This window comes from Rhamphochromis sp. 'chilingali' (assembly GCF_963969265.1).
Source record: "Rhamphochromis sp. 'chilingali' genome assembly, chromosome: 17".
In the NCBI taxonomy this organism is placed as follows: Eukaryota; Metazoa; Chordata; class Actinopteri; order Cichliformes; family Cichlidae; genus Rhamphochromis; species Rhamphochromis sp. 'chilingali'.
This window is the reverse complement of record NC_137944.1, coordinates 6,437,567-6,456,016: the sequence shown is the minus strand read 5'-3', so window position 1 is coordinate 6,456,016 and position 18,450 is coordinate 6,437,567. Positions and strand designations below refer to the sequence as shown.

The window sequence follows — 18,450 nt, the reverse complement described above, 5'->3', positions numbered from 1 at the left end:
CTTAATATACAACCGATGTTAAAAGGTCCTGTACAACAGCACATAAGAGATAGAATATTTCTATTGCTACATATGTATGACTTTAACTGCACAGACTAATTGTATTCTTCATGTGAGAAAACGATAATATCCACAAGACAGATTGAAGTATTGTGGCTTACTTCTACAGACATCACAGCAAACATATGAGGACATATTTTAAAGCATGTGGCCTCTCTTGAGCACCTCTAGTTCAGCAGGCCACCCTATTGTATCTCTAAGTTTCCCCTAATTTAAAGTATGGGGTGGAGGGTGTGGGGGAATTGAACACCTTGTGGGCAGTCTAGACGTTTTTATTATGACAGTAACTCGCTCCAGAGCGGACACACCCATATCACTATTGAAAATCTGATAGTGGGATTGTCGCTCCTGGAGGCGGCGCATCCGAACAGCACACAGTAGGCGGCGTCAGTCCGGAGAAGTACGTCCCTCTGAGCTCACTTCCGTCGGTTTGAGTTGGCTGTTCTTCCAGCGCCTCGCAGCTTTTGTTCTCCCATTTCCAACTAGCCAGCGCTGCTGAGAAGAGGGAATCAATCAGTTGGGAAGCGGCAAACAGTAACGGACCCGTCGGTCGCACAAAAACGCCACATGCAAAGCGCGGTCTGCAAAGAGGATACGCGGTTCTCCGTAGTTACATAATTGGACTACTTTTTCCTCCCCGTATACTGTTGGGTTTATTTTTCTCCACGCTTTATTTTTTGCACCGAAACTGACTGCCCCCCCTACACCTCCAAACTCAACAAAATGGAGAACGACGACAAATATCTCCCCGAGCTTCTGGCAGAGAAGGACAGCCTGGACTCGTCGTTCACGCACGCCATGAAACTTTTAAACGCGGGTAAAGTACTGTTACACTGTCTTTATTTTTGTTTTGTTGTGAATTTTTCCACCGTACGCTTTATCCTCTGGAGTTGAGGAGAGCGGCGCCATGTGTTTGCGGACGGGACGTGAACTACCCCGTTCACCGCTACGCTGAGACGAGGTCCTATTCATGGCTCAAAAACAAAGAAAAATACGTGTGGGCGTTAAAATCTGTAGTTAGTGAACGAATAGCGTCTGAAAGAGTAAACCGCTTAAGGCTATCGCTACACCACGGAGGAGCTACACTTTTCAGTTATTGCGACTAATATCCGCTTCCTCGCGTGCAGCTTTTGTCGCACCTGCTCTTTTCTGTAACTGTCGGTGCTCGCACGAGTTTAAACTTGGGCACGCGGGCTGTTTCCGTCGTGTGCTCTCGAGTCCCTGTTGATATATGTTATTGCGCAGCAGCCTGTGAAGGAGCGGGGGTCACCTCAGTACTTTAAAGCCGAGAATCGGCCTAGCAGAGGCGACAAAGAGCCTTTAACCGCGGTGCTTGCCGATGGCCACTGCTTAAGTGTCCTTGAGCAACAAAACTGCAGCCATGGCCGCCCCGGGACTGCTGCCTTGCAGCTGTGTTGAAGCGAGGACAAGTGGACACACACACCTACCTAGTAGTACTGTGTGAGTTGGTCAGCTATCCGTAATACAAAAAAGGATGTTAAAAGCTAGCTATGACTGCTTTATATAAACAAATGTGATTATATAGTTATGTCAGCCATTGGCCATGTGCTCTGTCAGTAATTGTGAACCATTTTCTAAAACTGATTTTATTTTATTTATTTGCTTAACTCAGGTAGCCCTGGTGATAATGAAGTTGACCGTTTGGTAAACGTGATTTGGCGAATCTAGGCTGCGTGTGTGAAATTTGGAAGCGTGGACTAACCAGGAAGACAAAGTGTGTCAGGGTGTGCAGTGTGGATGGGTTCCCTCGGTGAAACATCTACTCAGGCTTCTCCTGATCTGCAGCTGGTAGACTGTGGTGTAAGCTGGCATGTTTGCACATTGAAGGCTCGGGAGTTGTCACAGTCAGGAGGGCGGAGGTGGTTTGAGATGGGAGTACTGCAATGGGTGCTGGAGGGGGAAAACCAGGTGCTCTGCCACAAGGAAGAGGTTACAGAGGATGCTCGCAAATACTTCGTGTTGATTTGTTTCCAGTACAGATTAGAGTTGGACTGTTTTGATTTTTGTTAAAGAATGAACAAGGTCTGAGATGATTTGGCTGATCAGCTGTTTAGGGTGACATAATCACAGCAAAATTGTCTTTTAGAGTGAACAACAGCGAGAGAATGGGCTACGATTTGTTTGATAAATGGCTGAAACTATTCATCGGTGGTCAAGTGTTTGCCTTTTAATGGCTCGCTAAGCTGTTTCACTGCTATTCAAATGAACACAAATGTGCAGAGTGAAGCAGTCAACGCACTCAGTGGAAACTGCCGTTGTTTGGCATTCAGTTAATGTGGATTTGCTTGTGAATCAAAGACTTGCAGAGGTGTGTGTTACAACCACAGGAACGGGCTAAAAAGTCAGACGTGTTTTCCCCTCAGAGGGCCACAAATCATAGAAGTGATGCTGCGCTTTACACAGTTGGGACCAGATTTGATTTAATCCAACTCTAAACAGCTGATGAGTGTATGCACAACTGGTTTTTAAGATCAGGTTTTAACTATCCTGGTGGTGCTGAATCCCTAAAGTTGGTGCTTTCTGGTTCACGTAAGCGCACATAAGTGCTTCTCATCATTGTGTTGTATGTTGCCACTCTGACTGTTTGGTTGCCTGAAATGATCCCTCTCATCTTCCAGAAATTGACAGAATCCAGAAAGGTGAGACTAAAAAGGAAACTGAGACATACCTGGACCTTTTCACGACGAAGAACATCAAACTCAAGGAGCGAGTGCTCATACCTGTCAAACAGTACCCGAAGGTGAGCTTTCTTTGTCTCCCCTCTTTTCTCCTCCTCCTCCTGTCGTCTCCCGCTTCCCAGCGAAACCCCTCTTGATTTAATTTATCCTGCAGCTGTGTTTCAATTACACAAAGCCACGGGGTTACTTGGGAGTCTCAAATTACTCCTCTCAACCCTGATCTTTAAGCTCCAGAGTATAATTACAGCCGATACTGGCATGTTTTTAAAATCTCACTAAAAGGGATCAAAATGTTAAAATGAGTATAGCTGGGATGGCTCTATATTTCAGTGTAATTCATACTGGTGCTCAGATCTTTTCCTGTTTCCATCCCGAGCCTTACTTAGGTTTATCATTTAACCTCAGGTGCATTCAGCCATATCGGTTCAATCCATATCTGGCTCAGACGTAAGGCTGCATTGATTTTAGGATGACTGTTTGTGATAAAGGCTGTAATCTGTCCTGTAAAACTCAGAGAGCATGCTGCAGCTGCACAATGCATCATTTGCATGCTGCTAAAAAAAATAAAATAAATAAAAATAAAAAGATTAAGTTGCCAGAGTCAGTGTGGTGTCTCTTTTATGGCCCATTGTGTAACTTCTGGTGTTCAGTGCTCTTTTTGAATAGAGCAAACTGCTTTATAAAGAATGAGATCTGTAGGTGCTGCTTCGTTTTCAGCGTCGGATCGATGAGCTGTAGGAGCATCTCCTGTTCTGTGAGGGTCTGATGACTGTCTGATCTCTCAGAATGGGGATAGACCAAATTGGATGGACTCTTGTCTGCTCCACTCCAGTGAAGCAGTCAAGAGGCAGGTGAAGTGAGATAATATTATTCAACGCATTATGTTCCTGCAAGTGCAGCGAAAGCTTCCAAACTTTTAAGCCGAGCCAGCAAGCGACAGAAGCTGTCAGAGAGGGAGAGAGAGCCCAGTTTTGTTTTGTTTTTTGTTTTTTTTGGACCAGTCGAGTTGTGATTGAGTTTAAAATAATTGCAAACATGCATTTCAGACATTGGCATTGCAGGTGTGTAATGCATCCAGTCTGCTGACCCTTTAGGGTTTTGAGGTGGGATAGGACTGATGTATTCCAAATGCAGGACAGGTGCATCCCTAACACCGGCCTTGGGTTTTAGTTGTTCCGTCACACTGCTGTGTCGGGCACGACACAGCTAATGAGCGATTCCGATTATTGGAGCTGCTTTTTACTACTTCAGGTTGAAGTGAGGTTCCTTTGGGGCGGCTTTTTGTTAAACGTTTCTGGCAATGACAGCTAATTGCGGGACGCATCATACACACGGTAATTACTTTGTTGAAAGATCGAGGAGGTAAAGTTCTGGCTCACTGCATGGATGATTGCAGTGAATAGCAAACGGCAGTATTACAGCCCTCGGGGGCTCATATCGACTTTGTCTGTTAAATCTACTACTTAAGGCTGCAGTATGTGCAACAAGAGCCCTGACAGACAGACGGTGATTGCCTCTCCCTCACTCTCCTGGTATTAAACTCGCCTCTGCCGTGATTGTCAGGCTAATTTTGTTCTGCTTTGTTTTGCTGTTAGTTCAATTTTGTGGGGAAGATTTTGGGACCTCAGGGCAACACAATCAAACGTCTGCAGGAGGAGACTGGAGCCAAGATCTCTGTGCTGGGCAAAGGATCCATGAGAGACAAAGCCAAGGTACACACACGCTTACACACATCTGGTCTTATGCACCTGTGGGAAGGTTACCTGAAGCAATAACACATCTGGCCTTTGCTTGAGCGGGATGACAGTTAGTGAGCCCAGATGGAGTCAAGTTGCTGGATGGCTCAGCTGAACATTAACACTCAGCCAAGGGCATTCAAACACTGCACATCTGCTCCAGAGTCTTCAGGATAGCCCACTAAACCTGTTATCTACCAGTTTGATGTAATTATCAAGCTATACAAAGGAAGGGAATACTGCATGTAACCCCTGTTGCTCTCCGAGGTGGAATAAATGTGATTTTTCTCCTTGCATTATTCATTAAATGTTTGAGCTGGCTTCTTCTCACTCTCTGTGATGGTTTTTCTTTCAGGAGGAGGGGCTGAGGAAAAGCGGTGAGCCCAAGTATGCCCACCTCTCCATGGAGCTGCACGTGTTCATCGAGGTTTTTGCGCCTGTGCCCGAGGCTTACCTGCGCATGGCCCACGCCATGGAGGAGGTCAAGAAGTTCCTGTTTCCGGTGAGTTTGCCAGTTCTGCTTTTGGCCATCTGTGAACTTGCCTGTGTGGAGTTTAGTAGAGCGTTTTGTGCCGTTTATTAACTGCAAAACTAAGCCTGTAAAAGGTCAGCAATGTGGAAAACACTCAGCACCTTAACAGGGGGAAGTGATGTCAGGAGATTTCTCAATTTTAATACAGAGTCAGAGTGAGAATAGTTGAGGTTAAACATGACTTTGCCATGAGAATAGAGGCATTTTCGTTGTAGCTTAAAAGAAGATGCTTCGTTTTGTTTTGTTTTTTTTTTTAAATTATGGATTTGCTTTCCAAAGATCACCTCACACAAACACTGTTTTGAATCCAGGATTTGCTTCTTCTCTCCTGTATAAGTGTATTTTTATATTTGTTTAATTGAAACAGCGCTTCCTTTTCTCAGTGATATCTGAGGCCTTGTACAGGCTGAGCTCTGGCTGCAGTAAACGATTATTTTCATTGATCTGGGTGCCCATTCTTTTCTTAAACATAATCTAATAAATGCTATTGAAGATGATAACGGTGCCGTTTTGCTGTCTTAAATCCCAGGTAGATCTTTGAAAAGGGTTTTGTCTCATTCCCTAACATGACTGTCTTCACCGCCATACAAGAGAGGGAAATATAAATAGTCAACCCAGTTAAGCTGGAATTGGGGAATTAATTGGTATTACTTCTTGAACAACAGGAGATTAATTGAATCACAAAGTAGTTGCCTCTTGATTAGCCAATTACTTAGTTGAAAATTGTCTCAGCTCTGATTTGAGCTGCATGCACGCAGTCAGCAAGTTTTTCTTCAGGCCCATTTGCACACAGATGTAGGAGATGTCAGTTTCGTAATATGACTTTATTTTCCGCTTGGTTTTGATTCAAGATTGGTTTTTAAGCTCGTTATTGATTGAACTTTGAGCAAATCCTCACAAATGCCTTTAAATCTGAAAATCACACTCACCCATACCCACTTTAATGCAACTTCATGATTTCTTTAATTGCAGAGGTTAGAAGTTGTTTTGGATTGTAAATGCAGTTTCCCCATCGCCAAGCTGGGAAAAGTTTGTGAAGCTACACCGAAAGTGTTCTCGTGGTAATCGAGTGAAATTACGTTTCAGAAAGGTGGAGAGAGCCGCAGCGTGCTGGTTAGACAAAGCTTTGGGAGGAGGGCCTGCTAGGACAGCCGGAGGAGATTGAGTGGGTATTTACCTGGAGCAAACACATTCTGCGGCACAGTCCAGGCACGTAAAGCAATCAGCTTAAGAGGAGGAATTGGGCCACTTTCACTGTGTCAGCAGGGTTGCCCCCTTCATGTGGCTTGCCTACTTTTCTGCTTTCACCTGAGTCTCATTCTTCAGAGAGGAGAATCGGCCTGGAGTTGTAGAGCTTCGAGGCGGATATGTGGCCGTATTCACTGTACGCAGCCCACGTCTGCTTTGTTGGTTTTATGCTGAGAGATTCTTGAGTGCCGGCCAGCTCGGTGTGCTGTCGGGCCCAGCTGAAGCCCACAGTCCTCTCACAATGGCTCTCACCAAAGCAGGCCAATAGGCCCAGGGGTTTGTGAGCTGCCTTACATTTTTTTAATTAGTGTGCAGGGCACTATAGAAAGAATAATTTGGAGGCTAGATGAATGGGCTGATGAACCAGCTGCGGTGTTGGTGTTGCTGCGTTATGTAAAAATCAGCCGCTTACAGAAGCTGTCGTTACAGTTTAAGACCATAATCTGTCAGGCGTGACGGCCTTCATTTAGAGCAAGGCTGTGTTTTAATAAATGACTCAGATGGAGAATGGGTGGATGTAATTTGTTGCTGAAACTTTTATGTATTGCCTGTACTTCTGCTTAGGTATTCCACAGGGATGTTCCTGGTGACTAATTTACTTTTTTTTTTTTTTTTTTTTTTTTGGGAGGGGGGCTCAGATTGATGGAATGGCCTCAAAGTAGGAAAACTGAGCATGGAGGTGGCTGAATGCATGTTGATTGTTGATTTACAAGCCATTTGAAATTAGAGCAGGGCGATATGACCAAAAATATTTATTACGATATACATTTGAAAATTTGCCATAACGATATAACTGACGATATAATTGACACTAGACAAAATACTTTACAACTCCACAACTTGATTAGTGCAAAAAGAAAAAACATCAATATATTTTCACATAAACAAGCAGCTGTTTTTTATGTGCATGAAAGTTATATAAAAATTTAACAGTGCAAATGCAAATTCCTTACTGACAGTTTAACCAAAAGCCATTTCCAGTGGAAACTGGCCGACATATCCTCAGCATAACCATGTATAATATCCACAAAACTTAAAAAGAGGTTATACACACACAATACGATAATATTATGTTGAAGCACAGTACGTATCACTCCGCGAGGCTCCTGCCTACGACAGCTGTAATGCTCCGACAATCCATCAAGCGGTGCGGCTTCGTAGCTTAGCAAAGTCGTACTAAAACATTTGACAGATTTTCGAGCGCCGTGTACGACATAAAATCGTTTCGAGGTCAGTAAACACAACCAGAATTCATTCATAAGGCACATGGGATTATAAGGGGCACTGTCGATTTTCAGAAAAATCAAAGGATTGATTTTAAGTGTGCCGTATTTTCCAAAAAACACGGTAATAACGACGGCCCGCTAGCATACTCTACCAAAAATAGTGCTTTGTTGTGTATCTGACGGACGAAAGCTAAACCAGTTCCACACCACTGAAGTTGCAGCATTTTTACAAACCAATTCTGGTTCATCCGTTTCATTCAACGATCTGCTTTCGCCCTTCTCATTCTCCGCCATGTGCGTATGAAAACAAAGGCACTGCGCATGCACGTTTTGCCCATATTCTATTGCGATATTTCATTTTCTTATCGTTGCCCGACATTATACGTGAACGGTATGATATGGCCCAGCCCTATTTGAAATGTCATTCTCCTATAATTATTTTAAATTGGTGCAGGTGTAGTCATATGTAGATGTGTCAAACAGCAGCTCCACTGTCCGTGCAGGTTCGAAGCCGCATGCATGTAAAGAACACAGTTAACACATTGCTGCATTGGAGTGGCTGTGTGCCAGTTTACTCTGACATGCAACTGTTTGTGTTTTAGATCACAGCAGTTTTGGTGTCATACTGGTCCACAAGGCTGTCAGCTGTCTTACTTCTCACCTTGTATGTTTGTAACTTCCTGTCAGAGCGAGAGAGGAGGTTGCTGCTGCAGCCCAGGCTAGTGGCGGGAGGGCTGAATATCGGCCATCTTAGACTTGAGTTATTTTATTTAAAAAAATTAGTTTATTTGACTAAGACAGTGAGTCTCTCACAGCCCTGTGATTTCAGCAGGGTTTGTCTTCTTTTTTCTTCCTCATCCTGTTTATTTGTGTATATCTGCACATCGACCAACGTGAATGCAGAAGGATTTCTCTCTCTTCTATTGATCGTAACGTCTACAGATCCTTGATTAAACTCAACACCTTGTTGGGTAAAGACTTTGCATCCTCTGCAGCATCAGCTGGACTGCTCCTCCCTTCAGATGAATTTCTAATCAGTCAAATGCTCTGCCTGCTTTTGCTGCAGATAAGTTGAAAGCTGATGTCTGCATCTCATATTCCAGTAGCTTTTTTTTTTTTTTTGGACATCATTAGAGCTCTGTCACTATTCCAGTCTGGGGAGTGATATGAAAAAGAATTGATTGGGTCACAGTGCAGCTCTTGTGATTGCTCCCAGAAGAAAGGCGGAGGATTGGGCTGCAGGATTTGTGCTGCTGAGACAGGCAGCTTGGCTAATCCACCCCAAGTTATTGTTTTTGCAGATAAAATAAGGTAACTGCTCATGCAGTCACACCAGACTTGTCAAGGAGTGTGCAGAGAAGTGATTTACATTTTGTGCATGATGGAGAGACACAGGAAGGCACGGAGTGTGGATGGATGCTTTCCAACCTCCAGCCTCCCACATCCACATCCCCCCCCTCCTCTCTTTAACACTCTGAGTCACTGGCACTGAGACTTTTTCTTCCAGTCGCTCTGTTAGCCGTTGGGAGGGGTGGCGTGTTTTGAGCAGCTCGGAAATGATTTCACTCTTTTATTCATCACTCCTCTTTCCACGCTGTCTCCTTTCCTTTCTATTTTTTGTGTTTGCACAGTCACTTTTCCATTTCTTTTCTTTCTTTTTTTTTTTTTGTCTTAGTATTATCGTCCTCACTGTGTGTGTTTGTGTGTATAGGATATGATGGATGATATCTGCCAGGAGCAGTTCATGGAGATGAGCTACCTGAACGGAGGCCAGGATCACGGAGCCCGAGGCCGAGGTGGCCTGCCAGTCAGGGGCCGCGGTGTCCCCCCTGCAGGAGCACACAGGTGAGGAAGTGCACACAAACACACACAATTTCTCATGACAGCTGCTGCATCACTGAATATGTATGTATGTATGTATGCACATACATACATTTTTATTGTTGTTGTTTCCCTCTCAATGATTTGGAATGCTTGGGGACCTCTCAGGCCCAGCAGGCTGCCCGGCTCTATATGCCGTCAAAAGCCTAAGTTTGATACGACATCTTAATGGTTAATATTAAGCTACAACCACCTACCAGTTAGCTGAGCTTAGTATTTAAAAAAGAAACATATAATCAGCTATACTTACCCTGCCAGGAGTTTAAAGATCACAAATAAATAAAATTTTTAAACAAACTCATTTTCTTGGCTGGTATCAGTTTTTTACATTTTTGCCAAGTTTCTCTGTCAGCCTTAAAAATCCTGTACCAGTTGGGCTCTAGAGTTGGGTTGCTTTTTGCCCCTGCTGCTGTCTTTATGCAAACCTACCTGTCTGTTTTTTTTTTTTTTTTTTTTTTTTTTTTTTTTTTTTTTTTTTTTTAAAAATATTTATTTATTTTTAAATATGAAGGCAATGTGAGCAGGAAGCACAAATGTTGAGGGATTGGCTGCGTTTGTTCAGTAAGGAGTTACTTGTAAAGAAAACTATTTGCACTACAAAAACTAACGTGTATACTTTTATTTTGTTTTAAAAAAAAAAACTATAGCAGAAGTGCAGCCACGTGTCTGGTCAGATAGAAAAGTACCATTTTGTTATGTTATAAGGCTTCAGATAAGAGTTCTCACCTTTGCAGTTTTGTCTTATTATACAATATTTTAAATAAAAGTAACATCCACAAATATTTCCAAAGATGTAGTTCAGCTCGTTTGAGTTTGAGACTCCTGCTGTAGATCATCACGACAATAACCCAGAGTTCTTGGTTCCAGGGGCAGGGGAATGCCGCCTCGTGGTGCTGCCGCCAGGGGAGGTGTGACTCGAGGTGGCCCAGCCAGAGGTGGCGCAGTGAGGGGTGCCCCAGCAGGCAGAGGAGGACCTCCCGCAGCACCTGCCAGGGGAGCTGTGGCACCCCGTGCCAGACTCATAGCTGGAGGACCTCCCCAGAGGATGCCACCACCGCCTCCACACCAGCACAACCCCGGTGCAGCTGCAGAAGGCTATGACGAATATGTAAGTACCACTGCCAGTGGAAATGAATTTATCCTTTCACATTTATTTTGTAGGTTTATTATTATCACACACAAACGTCACTTCTAGTGTTGTATTTGATGAGCTAGATATAAGAAATGTGCAGAGACGCCTCAGTTGTCTGTGTAGACGTTATGTTTTCAGGTTTGACGTTGCTAAATCTGACCTCTCCACTGCTCGTCTCATCTCAATAAGATCTTTCTTGACGTTCTGTTAGCTTTGAATTGCTTGTCCGTCGTCATAGGAATAAGTCATTTCAGATGCTCGAGACATAAGGGGAGCGTGTCTGCTTTTGTACAAGTGGAGTTCTTTGGGGACATCTTGACATTCATGAACAAGACTCTCCTTAAATCTCACCCTGTTTTTTCTTCTTTTTTTTTTCCCTTCTCTCTCTTTCCCTCTCTGTTTCCTTCCCTCTCCAGGGCTACGATGAGAGCTACACAGACACGGCCTACGAGTCTTACGACAGCTATTACAGTCAGCCGCAGGCGTGAGTGAATCAGACGTCTCTTTGGTTTTCACCTGCTTCTCACAGAATGCACACACATCGCCTAGTTGCTAGTTTCACTTGAAATGGGATTTGAGAGCAGCAGTAATACTTTTTAGCCACTCTGCACAAATTCAGCGTTGATAGTACTTTGTGTTTCATGCTGTGGATGCCAGTGTTATTTAGAAGGACCAGCCGGGACTCAGATGTTCCATAGTAGAGAGCCAAGCTTTGATCTTATTCGTAGAAGCCAATTAGCGTCCCCCTAGACATTACAGTCAGCTGCTTGATGTTTTTCAAAGATTAAAAGTGATTTTTCTTTTTATTCTTTTTTTCCCTGTTTATGACCAACAGAGAGCCAGAATATTATGACTATGGACATGGGGAGACCACAGAGTCGTACGAGTCCTATGGTAAAGAACAATTTTTTTTTATTACAATAAACGACAAACATCCTTATTGAATTGATTGAATTGATCCTCTGTATATTTGTTATTGCGTGTTGGTGTCTGAAATATGCATGCACGTCAGCCCATAATGTCTCTGATTGTCTTTAAAAACAGTAAAAATAAATAAATAAATCATCAGCCAGATTAAATTTTCCAAAATGTGCATTGTGTCAGCTAATATTGACTTTGATTGATATCACTGTCAGCTAATAGAATGGCACTGATACTCAGATCTGTCAGCATCAGTGCCATTGTGTCACATTATTTTCTGCTGCCTAAATGTTAAACATGTTGTAATGAAGGCTGAAAAAGACAAAGCTATAAGGAAAACATTGGCATTGCCAGATGGTTATTTTAAAGATCTGAAATTGGACAAAATTGAACTGACGGCTTTATTTCACAGTTAAATATTCTTTAATGCTAAAGTCACACTGTAGAGTTTTTGACTTCTTGTTGATGTGTTGTGACGTGTTGTAGGTGCCGTGCACGGTCAGATGTAGGATTTAGTGCTTTTCCAACATGTCCGATAAACTGAACGGTGCCACAGGGCAGCTCTAATGTGCGCTCAGTCAAAGGCTCTTTGTTAGAAATGTTGAATTATTGATGTGTCTATTTTTTTTTCCGCTTCCACTCCAGGCCAGGATGACTGGAACGGCACCCAGCGGACAACTCCAGGGAAGGCCCCTCCCCCCTCTCGAGGCGGCAAGACGACTTACCGGGAGCACCCATATCGACAGTACTGAAGCGGACTCGCCACCCTTAGTGTCGCCCTGACAAGCGCCTGTCTACCACGGCAGCTCTCGCTTTAAGAAGCCCAACAAAAGTAATTGTCTGTTTTGTCTTTGGTTTGGTCTTTTCCTACGCCGGACTTTATACAAGAGAGCAAATTGGGAACTGAAAATCGGAACTGGTTTTTGAGATTTGACCGCGAACTCCCTCCCCCACCCCTTCTTTGTCGCACCAACCAACCATCCAACCAACCAAAGCGGCTTTTAGATGGGTCAGAGATGAGAAGTTGGCGTTCTATATAGTTTTTCTTTTTCTTTGAGTTTTTTTACGTTTTGCTGTCATTTTTTCCTCTGACCCTTTTTACCCTCCTCTGGCTTTTTTGCATTGTTGATCGTTAATTTTTAATTATTTTTATTTTATTTTTTTAACTGTGTGGGAGTAGTCGTTTCTAGTTGAATTAGTGGCTCATTATCCACTTGTCTAAGGAATCCATTTTAATTGTTTTTATATACATATATATAAAGAATCTGTTGAGGGTCAGTTGCAGATTCCCATTTAGGCTACATTTCAAAATTCTGTTAATATAGCCAAATAAAAGACCTTTTAAACGTTCAGTTATGTAATATAGAAACAAACAAAAACCCAAATCCTTAAATGAAGCAAAGGCTAACTCAAGTACAATTCATTCTTGATTATGGTTTGTTGTTTAAATAGTTCTAAAACGTTGTCCATTTAGACTTAGGCAGCAATATTTGTCATTGTACTTAGAGTTTTGAAATATAGCCCTAATAGACACTGTTGAGATGGACTGTCCTCATATCCTCAATTTGTTTGTCATGTTTAAAAAGACAAAAATTAATAATTTTAAGACTGAAGACAAAATGTTTGTTTAATGAGAACACGGACGAGACCTGGTCTCACCTGTTGTGCTAAAAGAAAAAAGAAACACACGGTTCAGGTCTTGATTTTGTGATCTGACTCTACATAAACTGCATGCACAAAGTACACAAAGAAGGATTGGGACAAAAATCTCCACATGGGTCTTCTCTTTCTATAGAGAAGGGATCCTGCAGCTCAATCCGAACTCTTGTACATATTTTAAAACATCCTAACTGTACTTATTCTGCCACTAGTATCTGTACCCTCTCCATAAAATGCATTATGCTACATGTGTAAGCTTGCCTAAATAGGTTACTAAATCTGTCCAAAAGATGTTTTGCAGCAGTTTGTCAATAAAGCTTAGTTTGTTTTTTATGAAACTTAACTTGCTTTATTTGTTTCCTGTCCTAGTAAAATTCTGAAATGGCCTTTTTTAAACCAGCAGTCAGATGTAGGTGTTTTCCTTTGTTTCTCATTCAAAAGCGCTTTTTAAATCTAAATGAATGTATTGACGTCTGAAGACTTTAACCCTACTAAATGATGTCTTGATTGATTATCAAAAGAGCACAACTTATTCTTTCTCTCTCTTTCTATACTTTTTAAAAAGGACCCAGAGGTAAGACCTCTAAAATAACCTGGATAGCTTCCTAATGTGTATAGAGTTCTAAAGCATTGAATGCCTGGGTACGTATAAGACTTTTTCAATCCTCCTACCTGTGGTCGTAATCCTTAATGAGAATTGCTTTTATAGCATCTGAAAATTAACTGAGTTCAAACCACCATTCAGGTCTAGGCTTCATTGTCATGAATGACAGCTGGCGCGATGGCTACTTTAGTACAGAGTGTAATGGCAGTGCAATGGAGAGGATGGTTATAACCTAGAGAACTCCACTGTAAAGGTAACCTAACCCTAAATGTTTAATTTCTTAGTGTGTTTATCCTTTGACATAAACTTTCTGGTAAATGCGTACAATTTCTTAAAATATCATTACAGTCATGGCATCAAAAAAGAATCGACTCAAAAGTAAGAAAAACGTAACTTCCAATATCATACAGTAGTGGATTTCATGTACCAAAATAACTGTGCTGTGTACTAACAAAATATAATAGGATAGTGTTAATGCAACTCTTGCTAAAAGGAACAAAGCCAAATCTGTCATCATCTTCTGTACAGTTGAGCTGCTGTTACTTTTTTTATTTGCTGTGTAAAAGTTGCTTACTGTAATATTTCAAAAGGTTGTGCCTGTACAGAGTTATCTGAAAAAGAAAGCTTGAGTTGCATGAGCATATCTTCTCCTGTAGATGTTGCATGATCTGTCTCGAGTTTCTCCCAGTGTTTTTAGACAAGGTATTGATTTGGGGTTTGTCCTTCCTTCAGGCACAGCTATCGGTCACTGAGTGCCCGGAGACTGACGGTCGGCTGGACAGAGACCATGCAAACGTCAGGTTGGTTCGCTGCTACGCCTCACCCATTTAAGAGCTGCGCTGCTGCAGGCATCATCTAGAGCCCTGTTTTTTCTCTCTTGTATACCTCAGACAGCCGTTGATGCTCTTACATCACAGCAGGAATGTGCGTCTTTGCAGATGCTGTGTTTGAAGACTGACTGATATTATTGGCTAAATGCAGACATTTACTAATATTTATGGTGTTTGGAACAACAAAATTTAAAAAGCCAGCAAACGGCTGATCTGAACAGAGCCAGATTAAAACAAATGACTACACACAAGTCTGCTGGTTTCAAATGTCTGACAGGAGGAGAGGAAAAAAATGCTGTGTTTGAATATCAGATTTTTATAGGTAGTTAACAAAAATCATTGGCTAGATACACCTTAGTTAAAGGTTATTTTGCTGTTGACAAAGACTAAAGCTAATTATTTATTCATTTGTTATTCATTGTTAACGAAGCCAACATCGTTATTTGGAGAGGTAACTGTTAAATGGTAACTGATACCCATAAAAGGTAAACTGCTGATTAAACACTTGTGCATTTTTGACATGTTTAAATGACTGTTACAGAGTTAGAATTCATCCTCATAGGTTTAAAAAGCCTCTAAGTTTGTCTTGTGGTGGTTCCCATTTAAATCTTTGCAGGTTACTACAACTCTATGTATACACACATTTCTAAAAAGGTGCACAAGTAAAGGGTTGGTTTTCTGAAGGATTTTATGAAGTACTGATGGCAAAGATTTAATGCAAAGGATTCAATTTTCAATTTGATTTTATTTATACGGCACCAAATCACAACAACAGTTGCTTTATACTGTAAGACCCTGCAATAAATACATACAGAGAGCAACCCAGCAATCATATGACCCCCTATGAGCAAGCACTTTGGAGACAGTGGGAAGGAAAAACTTCCTTTTCCACTTTAGGAAAAGTCATAGTTTGAGTTAAAATAGGCTCATTAACAGTATCACTTCTGTGCGTATCTCTCAGATTCATGTGATTTGACAACTATTGAAACCTTTGTTACAAAATAACTAAGTTTGCTAATTGGTAACATATTTTACCCTTAGTAAGAATAAATCCGCAGTCGTGTGTATCACTTGTGTCGGTTGTCATTAATAGTTATTGATGACGGATATAAATGTTATTCTGAAAGGACTCTTCTTATAATATTTATATCAGCGTAAGTGTAAGACTAGCCTGAGAGTGTCTACACAGTTTGTAGGTAATGTTCTTAAACATTCAAAGGCACTGGTACGGCCATTTAACTCCCCACCCCCCCGCACTGCTGCAAACGCCTCTGGCTCCGTTCAGCCGGTGTAACATTATGCAGCAGCAGCACGTTCATGATATTCACAGCATTTCAAAGGTTGGTTGATTCTGATGATTGCCCGGGCTCCCGTAAGTCGCCTCTGCTTCTCACAATGCCTGTGAATTGGTGTGTGGCCGCGGCTAGCCTTCAGCAAGTCTGAGCGAGCGAGGAGAGCTCGATGCCCGTGTCGGGGTGGTCTCAGGAAAAGTGACTAATGAGGATCTGTAGCCTCACTCACTCTGACTGAAGGAAAAGAGCAGCATGAGGACTCTGGCCATTCCTGAAATGGAACGAGAGGGGTTGGGCGGGGGGTGTTTTTCTTATGATGTCCTGTCTGCACCTTGAAGGCAGGAAAAGTTGAATGATGGCTGGAAAAGTATTGCTCGGTGTTCAGGCTTTTAGAAGCTGGCAGAGAAAGTGGATAACAAAGCATTTAAGGCCACTTTAAAGGAGGTGTTTTGACAGAAAGGTCACCCACTTGTTAGAAGAATGTGCTCAATATGACTATTTTTAGGAAGAAAATCCTTTCTTTAAAAAAAATTATATATATATCAAAATCCTCTCGTTCCAGCGGCTTCAAGTTCAGGCGTCTCAGAATTGTTGGATTCCGCTTCGTGTTTCTTTCAAATTGCTGGAAAATACTCTGAATCAGAGCGCTGCGAACACATTAGCTGTTGATTGAAATGGTAATGCGCTAATCCAAAATCGGCAGTCTTGCCAATAATTATGTTTCACTTAAAATGTTGCTTAGTTACAGCAGAAGAGCTGTGCTGCTTGGCAGGAAAATGACCTTTTAATTATTGCAGCCAATGCTTAAAAATTGAATTAGAAAAGTGGCCTCGTATTTTTTTTCCCCCTTTTTCATTCTAAATTGCCGCAGAGCAGGAAACAAGGGACGACTTAGGGACATTAAGAATCAGCATTGTGTATTTACATGTCCTCTCATGCCAACATCTTTTTTTTTTTTTTCCTTTTTTTTTTTTTTTTGTCTCCTCTGCAGTTGAAGCCGTGCACGGGAGCAGCTCAGCATGGTGTCGTGGTCAGACGGAGCTGAAAAGGAGTGGCCTCGAGGCCCAGTTCTGTTCCTGGCAGGGGTTGTGGGAGGTGATGGGGGTGGGTGGGGGAAGGGAAGAGGAGCAAATGGGTGGTGAGAGGTGGCCGGCTGCCATGTCATCCAAAGGAGCCAGCTGATTTAGAGGTTGGGGGGAGATGAGGAAAAAGAGAAAGGAGCCGGTTGAGACTGCAGCTGGTCAGTGAGCAGACTGAGAATCCAGAGACTCCCATTTCACGTGGACTCTTTCCTCCTATTTATATATTTCTCGTCACTATCGAATTAGAGCACATTATTCTCGTGTTAATTATTTTCAAGTCTGGAAGACGCCCACTCGAAGCCTGCGCTGATTGTGCACACTTTTGCGCGTGGCTTCCGCAGACCACCCCGTGGTCCGAGCAATGTAATTGTCACAGCCTAATTTACCATAAAATGAGCGCTCCTGTTATAGCAGGCTGTGAAATCATTTTTAATTTCCTTTAACTGTTGAGTTTGACATAAAAGGAAACTCTTACTTTCCACCAAGGCGAGCTGTATCCGTTTCACCAGCCAGCAGTTTTGTATCCCGGCACTGAATTAGAATCCAGGCTCAAGAGTTAGAAATGATCGGTGTCTCGCTGAGGACGAGTTCGCGAAACGCACTCTTGCCACCTCTCGCACGAGCCCCATGCGACGCCGCGGATAATGAATGCTAATGCTAAGCACATGCAAATGCTTCCTATTTGCATGTGCTTGCATGTACCCTCGCCGCGTATGTGAAAGGCTTTCATAAGCAGCGCTGGCCTGTTCTTTGCAGTTCAGCATCCAAGAATTAGAATTCGACGAGATGGAGTCGCATGTGAGAAAGGGACAGAGGGTGAAGGCAGACATTACTAACATCCCTGCCATCCATCTATCCATTATGCTTGTGTTGATTTGATTCCCCTCTCTGCCATTTTCTGCCATTATCACTGATGATATTACAGCTGCCTGTGGTGCTGAGTTACATTTAGAGGTCAAAACTGTACTTTCCTGTATTAAAAACAAATTTGTGTCCCGATCCGCTGGTCAGAGGCAGCATTAGCCAAGTCAGAGGCTCCATTTCGTTTATTGAAAAAGCCAGCAGCTCTGAGGATAGAACATTAGATATTAGGATAGAAACCATCATTTGAGATGAAATGTCAACGGGCCATAGCCAAAACAGACCATTTTTCAGTCTTTATGTGCCATTATGTCTAAAATAATGATTTCTGCGTCTCCTGTAATCTAATGAAAGATGAGTGATGGTGTGGAAGCCGCTTCCTTTGTTTGGATCGATGGAACTGTCAAAAGTGTGAGGTTTGGAAGTAAATACTACTGTGCATTGATCAATAAAGGTTGACTTGAATATAAAAGAGCTGTGTATCGGTCATCTGCATAGGTGTAGCTTCTGGGAGGGAGGGGTGGGCACAGACATCACATCCCGCTAGTAGGGGGAGCCCCCCCCCCTCCAACAAACTAGTCTATTCCCAATCTGGTGATGTCACAATATCAGGTTATAATTACCATAAATGTTTTCAGTCAAAATTGTTCTTCTAGTGTTTCATAGAAGTTTTTCACCTCAACTGGT

At 42.4% G+C, this 18,450-nt stretch overlaps 1 protein-coding gene across 2 annotated transcripts; it reads left to right on the top strand.

The window, feature by feature from the left end:
* The first annotated feature begins 490 nt into the window (after positions 1 to 490).
* khdrbs1b (KH domain containing, RNA binding, signal transduction associated 1b) lies at positions 491 to 18,226 on the top strand. Of its 2 annotated transcripts, XR_013969371.1 has the most exons (11): positions 491 to 877; positions 2,700 to 2,821; positions 4,355 to 4,471; positions 4,851 to 4,997; positions 9,213 to 9,346; positions 10,250 to 10,490; positions 10,931 to 10,998; positions 11,350 to 11,408; positions 12,081 to 12,267; positions 14,431 to 14,498; positions 16,812 to 18,226. XR_013969371.1 is itself a non-coding variant. In XM_080863184.1 (9 exons), exons 1-9 carry the CDS (start codon positions 784 to 786, stop codon positions 12,185 to 12,187), a joined length of 1,089 nt encoding a protein of 362 aa, XP_080719310.1. In that variant the 5' UTR covers positions 491 to 783; the 3' UTR covers positions 12,188 to 13,437. The 2 variants fall into 2 exon arrangements, 1 of the variants encoding a protein (XP_080719310.1); XM_080863184.1 differs by lacking the exons at positions 14,431 to 14,498; positions 16,812 to 18,226 and having other exon boundaries at positions 12,081 to 13,437.
* The last annotated feature ends 224 nt before the right edge of the window (positions 18,227 to 18,450 follow it).